General features: G+C 39.9%; 1 protein-coding gene across 1 annotated transcript in view; it reads right to left on the reverse strand.

The window, feature by feature from the left end:
• slc30a6 (solute carrier family 30 (zinc transporter), member 6) overlaps positions 1 to 7,217 on the reverse strand; it is a 95,598-nt gene that overhangs the window by 70,728 nt on the left and 17,653 nt on the right. The window contains exon 4 of the mRNA XM_015387351.1: positions 4,261 to 4,345. Coding sequence (XP_015242837.1) covers positions 4,261 to 4,345 — 85 coding nt within the window. The remainder of the gene's footprint in view (positions 1 to 4,260; positions 4,346 to 7,217) is intronic.

The following is a 7,217-nucleotide window of genomic DNA, read 5'->3' on the forward strand; positions in this document are numbered from 1 at the left end:
GCATCTCCCAAATGTCCCGGCCGCAACAACGCTTTTATTGGTTCCGCTATCGGGACGGTACGGAGCCCCCTAGGGGACATTGGAAATATTTTTTTCTTTTGCGTTCCCCTCGCAAAACAAAAAAATCTAAAAAAAAAAAGTAAAGGTGTATTTTTCCAAACCAGCTGTTGTAGTTCGATCACCAGGAGCCCCTTGGTGTGTTCGGTCATTTTGGAGTCTCTGCACTTTATGGCGGTGGAGTTATTGATTTTTATTTTCAACGTTTTGCTGTTTTAACATTTGCAGACGGTCCCTAACCACTCGCCTGGCCGCTGCCTGTGCATAGAGATCAATGTAATACATCCAGCTCGGAGAACGGCTCGTTTTCCTCGAAAATAACGCCTTTTGGTTCTTGTAATACGTAGTCTGTGCTATCAGGACATGAAAGAGGCGCCATTTGTGTTTCAACAACGAGAGTTCTTGATCCCGGGAGTCCGAATCTGTGAATATCTTTCTAACTTTACTGAAGTAAGGTTTTGCGTTTTCATGCAAAAGGTTTTGCGTGGGAACACAAAAGCAAAAAAATTTTCCTAATGTCCCCTAGGGGGCTCCGTAGGACGGAACCAATAATGGCAAGCCGTTATTTTTTTTTTAATAAAAAATCTTTTATTAAGATTACAAAAATAAATCGTAATAAAAATGATCCTGTTTATGATGGTTTAAAAATTAAGACCAACGAAAGACTGATTTAAGACATTTTAATACCAATTAAGGCCTTGGTTTTATTTTAAAGAATTCAATGACTTTTAAGGCTTTTTAAGGACCCGCGGGAACCCTGGACCATTCTGAGTGATGCACACAAACTTGGAAACAAAGTCCAGTCCTTTTATTTTCTAATCATCTAATTATATTATTTTATCAGTAAAAAAAACTTCCATTGGCAAGTCATCTAATTTACCTGCTCAAATTAAGGCTACATACAGTTAATTTAAATGTTTGACTTATTTCTAGATTGTTTTTGGAATTTCTGTTTAAACTACTACAACTAACGTTTTTTTTTTTTTACGAATGGATTTTTCTGTCTATTATTTTTTTAATTAATAATCGGATAACCAAAGGTTCCTGAAGAAGAATTGTTACAAAATTAAACCAGGGAAAACTAAAACTTTTCCACTGGAGGAGTTCTGGATAGAAAATATTGACGAAGAAAAAGGTTTATCTTAATTTTTTTTTATATTTTGGTATAATTCCTGCTCTAAGTGGGTCAGTCTGTCAGGTACAGAATATTTTACAGTCTCTATACTCCAGTTAACGATTCATCCGATTCCAGCCCTAGTTTAGTCACCATATTTTCCATGGCAGACATTTGAAATTCAGATTTTCCAAGCTTTCAGTGAACGCACCGTTTCCTTAGCATCCTTAAAACTAAAAAGAGGGCAGCTGTCATCTGTTATCCTATCCAGCGTTTTCCGTCTGAGTCCAGCTTACAGGGGGGCGGGACCGGAGGATCCTGAGGTACCGGGCCGCCGTCTCATCCTGACCCGGTATCGACAGCGGTGTTGCCTTCTCCTCCACCGCTCGATCACTCCTTTCTCCGCTTCCTGCTTGAGCGACACCCGACGCCACCCCTGCGACTGCATCTGTCTGCGTGTTTTTCTGCAGCATCTGCAGGCAGAGACGGCGCGCTCGGGTCAGGTTTCACATCGTCCCTTCCTTCCTGAGCGACGGGGTCCCTGGGAGGATCTCAGGTTGGTGTCGTCTGGCTGCGCGGCTGAGTGTTGGCGGGACAGGCGGCGCTGATATCTACATGTTTACGGTTAAACTACTCTGTGATGCACACAAACAAGCAGACGGACCCTGGAAACGCTGCTCCTCTAACAGGTCTGTCACATCTGAATCGTTTTTCACCCTAATCTAGTTTATTTCACATGATGCAGAAGGCAGGGAAATAATGAGGAGGAGGAAATCTGAATATTTCAGAGCTTCAGACGTTCTGAAAGCTGAAACTTTCCCATAATTACTGATCAGCAGCAAACTTGGACATGTTTGGATGCAGCGAAGCTGAAAGATGTCCTGATCTGGAGCCGACACTGGTTTCATGACGAACCAGGAGCTTCTGAAAGCTGAAGACAAGTTAGAAGCTTGAAGAAGAAAAAGCTACAGCGCCCCCTCCAGGCAGGGGGAGTTTAGGCCTTAATCTGAGTCTAAACTCATCGCAGAGGGATACAGACTGATGGATCTGAACACTGAGCTCTATTCACTGGATTCCTGAGTGCCCGAACAAAGTGAAGCCACCGTCCGCCATCTTGGTACTCCCACTCCCACAGAGATGTGCAGAAAATGCCTCCCTGCAGCATCTGGCTGCTAAAACCAGCAGTTTTCTGTCTGCAGGAAGACGTTCCACTGGTCATTTCCCAGTCAGTGGATGAACTAAGCAATAAATCCATCTATAGCCGATGGATCCTATAGTTTAGTCTGCAGACTAACATTAGTCTGTAGACTAACGTTAGTCTCAGACTGACTGGAAGACATTCTGAGTTAGACACTGATATTGGGTCTAACGTTAGAAAATAGAAAATAGAAAGTAATTCACTGAGATGTTAATGTAGTAAATCTTTATTCAGTGGATGATGATGTCGTTTTTGGAAAGTTTGCTTTATTTCTCATTTGAAAAAGTCATGATGTGTTAAAATATATTGAATGTTAGATTGATGAAAAAATAAATCTAAATAAGTGTATTTTTTCTTTAATTGAGGAGGTAAGTGAGACATTTTGCCAAAGGAACGAGACAAATTACATTTAAAATAAGAAAGAACAATTGCTTTGTCTTATTTCAAGTGTATATTATCTAATTATCTTATTCTAAGTGTAAAAATATTCATTCCATTGGCAGATCACCAACTCAGATTAATGGTAAATACACTTAATTTAATCCATTTTTGATCATTTCTAGATTGTTTTTTCAGTGTGTATTTTTAATTCAGTCTTTATGTAAAATCTTTCAATAAAATGTAAGATGTAATTACCATAAAAATATAATTAACCCATGTATATTACATCTACATCATTGATTTAGCTCTTTGGGCTCATCTGTATTATTCTGCTCCATTAATACATTCATTTTATTGTGATGGGTTTATATAATATGTTATATTAGATGATGTATAGACTTCATAGACTCCATATGTGACGTGCCTTTTTATTTTATTATAAGTAAAGTAATCTACTGGGAAAAAAACAGTCTAGAAATAAGTAGTAATTTCTTAAATTAAGTGTATTTACCCTTATTTTGAGTAGATAAATGAGATGATTTGCCAATAGAATGAGTATTTTTACTGTTAAAACCAGAAAGTTAGATACGGTAATTTGCACGGCAATGCAATTGTTTTTTCTTATTTTAAATGTAAATTGTCTCGTTCTATTGGCAAAGTGTCGCTTTTACCTCCTCAATCCAATAACAAATGCGCTTATTTTAAGAAAAAAAATGACTTCTCTAGTTTTTGATTTTTTCCAGTCTGTGTCAAAGTGATGAATGTATCTATTTTTAAAATATTAACTCCCTCGTGAAAAAGACAACATCGTGGTTGTTTGATGCTGTAGCGCACGGATTGTTTACACTGCGGCCGGTTCAACTTGGGAGTACCAACATGGCAGCCGATGGCTTCACTACCAGCGGGCAATCAGCGATCCAGGGAATAAATAGAGATCAGTGGAGCTCTAGAAACGCGGGTCTGTGTGCTTTTATACCCGAACCTGAGCTCAGGAGATCCTGGATCCAAGCAGCAGAAGTTACTGCCTGTTAGAGAAAGACTGATCCATCATCTGAGGGAGATGAGAAAGAAGCTGCTGCTCCTCCAGAGCTGAGAGGAACGTACTGGTTTCCTGTCTGAACCATTACATCCTCAGCTGGAGGATTTCCTCTCAGAGATCAGAGTCTGATGCGGCTTCAGGCAGCGAGCTGGTGTTGGTGTCTGTCAATATGACAGACGGCTGGTCTGAAGGTGAAAAGAGCTGCAGCGAAGGATCTCTGGACCGAGCTAACCAACGGAAACACGTCGCCGCCGAGCAGCAGGCGGATCGGTCCGAACGCCGCAGCGAACGGCGCTCCTAAACACCCGAGCGGACGCCTGTTTACAGCGCGCACACACAGACAGGGATGTGTGCGGCTGTCAATCTGTGTTTACTGTGTGTGGACAGGTTTCTGCACCAGTTAGCGTCTCAAAGACGGGGACTCTGTCAGTCCCTGTACGTCAGACTGTTGCTGCTTGTAGATGTGCTCACCCATGCTGTTGGTGGAGCTGCACCACATCAGCAGACAGCCGGTACACAGCAGGTTGAGCGCTCCGAACAGCAGGATCCTCCACGACTGGAAACGACAGGAAAAAAACAGAAGAGGAGAGCTGTGAAACATCAGGAGCAAAATGTCTGCATCTGTTAGAGAGAACTTTACCGTCACAGAGAAAAAAACAGCAGAAAACCATTAAAGGTTCATGTTCTGTAGAATCTAAAATGAAAATAACAGAAAAACATGTGCAGGATGTTGAACTTCCTTCTGTTAGAGACGTTTGGATCAAAGCTTTAACGCTTTAGAGACGAATCAGTGAAATACTTTGAAAATCAACATTTCCAGCCAATAGTTTTATTGGAATCCAGGACAAAACCTTATTAGCTTTGGAACAATCAAAAAATATGGAGATTTTAATGGAAAAAATGAAAATCAATGTAACAACAAGAAACGCCGACTTGCCAAATATATTAAGAAAAATAACAAAAGAAATTCATGAAAAAAACGTTTTTGTTCCAACATAACATTAATGCTGATAGTGGCACATGTTTTTAGTTAATAAAGTTAAATATAATTGTTTAATAAGCTTATTAACTTTTTAACTAAATTTTTACCTTTTTGTCTTGACTTAATTTTCCAACTTATTTTGGCAATTTGGTGAAATTGCCAAAATAAGACGTACAGTGATGTAAAAGGATCTATGCTGAACGGCTGGATATAGATCTTGTGCTTCTAGACCTTACTGAGGGACGAGGGGACTCCATTTCTATGAGGTATGCAAGGGATCAAAAACGCTAACTTATCCTCTAAATCAGAGGTCTTCAACAGGGGGTCCGTGACCCCTAGGAGGTCCACAGAGGTACTGCATAGCGGTTGTCAAAGCTTTGGTTGATTAGACTTTTTTTTTTATATTCCCTCCTGCAATTTTTTCAAATTGAAATGTCTTTAAATCCACATTAACATGAAATCAACAGACTGTAGTAAACAGAAGTTTGAATTGGCCAAGGTGTGAATTCAGGCAGGCAGAGTCCAACTTTATTGGCAAATTCAATCCTTGGAGCCAAAGTCTTCTCTATTAGCAGTTCTCTACTGCCAATGGGAAGGGAGCTAAATGCTCGTCGTCGACCATGTTTGGAAAAACCAGCGTTAACACTGTATTTTCAGTGGGAAAGAGGCTTAAAATGAGTGAGTAGGATTTCTAATTGTTCTTTTGTTGAAAAATACAAATGTTGTCATTGAAGGGGGGAAAAAAATACAGCAAATTTAAGACATATTTTGGGAGTTTCTGCAGCCCTGAAACTGCAACAGAACCAGAATCCAAAAGAAAAGCTACTTCCTACCATACTGGTTGTTTTAAGACAGTTTAATAGATTTCATCCAAAACCAAAATTGTTTCAATTAGCAGAAATAGAAAAGTTTAGACATGAAGTGAATTAGGGCTGAAACAATTAATCGGGTTAAACGATTATTGAAATAATCGTCAACTAATTTAGTAAAAGATTAATCCTTAACTGGAAAAAATCAAAATCTAGATAAGTCATTTTTTTCTTAAAATAAGTGCATTTGTTCTTAGATTGAGGAGGTAAAACAGACATTTTGCCAATAGAACAAGACAATTTACATTTGAAATAAGAAAACACAATTGCATTGCCTTATTTCAAGTGCATATCATCTAATTATCTTATTTTAGGAGTAAAAATACTCATTCCATTGGTAAATCTCAGTTACCTACTAAAAATAAGGGTAAATAAACTTAATTTAAGACATTTTTACTCATTTCTAGATCATTTTCCAGTGTTAACTGGAGTATGAAGACTCTAAAACATGTCGTTAGCTGACAGAGCGACGCAATTAGAGCAGCAATTATATCAAAATCGGAAAAAAATATATATAAACATTTTGCATTTAAAATAAAAAAATGTTTTCATCTGTCAATCTGCTCTATCCAGAAGTCCTCGAGTAAAAAACCTTCTTTAAGAAACATTTTTCTGTAAGATTATTAATCTATGAATCCAAAGAATAATTAGTTGCAGCCCTAAAGCGAACCAATACAAGATCAGACCTAAGCTAGCAGCTCAGATCAGGACTCAAGGACCCAACAGTCAGCATCCCTGAAGCAGCAGTTTTAATTGTAAAACCATGCAACTAAAGAAACTGGCTTCATGTTTGGTGAAAACAGAGTCACAGACGTGGGAAAAGCTGTTAAAAACGGCTCCACTGCGTCTCTGAGCTGCAAGCTTCAGCAGGCAGAGAAACAGTCAGTTTAAAACAAGGAAAACGGAGAATTGAATCATTTCTGGACGAACAGAAATCCCAGTGAAATCCCAGCTCAGACTGGAATAAGCCAATAATCCAGCCTCCACATCTTAACCTTCACTTCATTTCACACCACAGAGTCGGTCAACAGCTCTCCATCATTTACTGTTTACTGCATAAAACCAAAACCAGGGATTGACCTGAATTTATCCAAAGTTTTTTATGTTTTCAGTTAGTTCCAAGCAGCCGCCGTCTCTGCGTCCAGCTGCTCTGGGACCAGTCGGACAGTCTGGTCTCGTCCTGCAGTGTCCTCCCCGGCGGTCAGCCTAATTCAGAGGTTTAAGGTGAATCTGACTGAAGGAGAAGTGAGCGTGTGGCTGAACATGTCTGCTGCGCTCTGAATCAGGCGGTGGCAGGAGCAGCAGCCCAGGGGGAAGGTCACAGTGAGCAGAGGAGGGAACAACACACTCCCTGGTGCTTCGTTCATCCTTCACATCTGCAGCTTTTACTCGTTTATTCAGTCAGAACATAAAGTCTGCAGCTTAGAACAGCTGTGAGGTTCTGAAATCTGAGGAAAGTAAAACGCATGGAGAGGCGTCCCGTTCACAGTCTATCAATCAGGCGTGTCAGGAAGGAAAACGGTCAAAGAGGTCTAACTTCCCTTGCTCCTCTTCTCCTGTTAATACGGTAAAGCCCT

The sequence above is a fragment of the Cyprinodon variegatus genome, unplaced genomic scaffold (genome assembly GCF_000732505.1).
Source record: "Cyprinodon variegatus isolate N-32 unplaced genomic scaffold, C_variegatus-1.0 Scaffold392, whole genome shotgun sequence".
Taxonomy (NCBI): domain Eukaryota; kingdom Metazoa; phylum Chordata; class Actinopteri; order Cyprinodontiformes; family Cyprinodontidae; genus Cyprinodon; species Cyprinodon variegatus.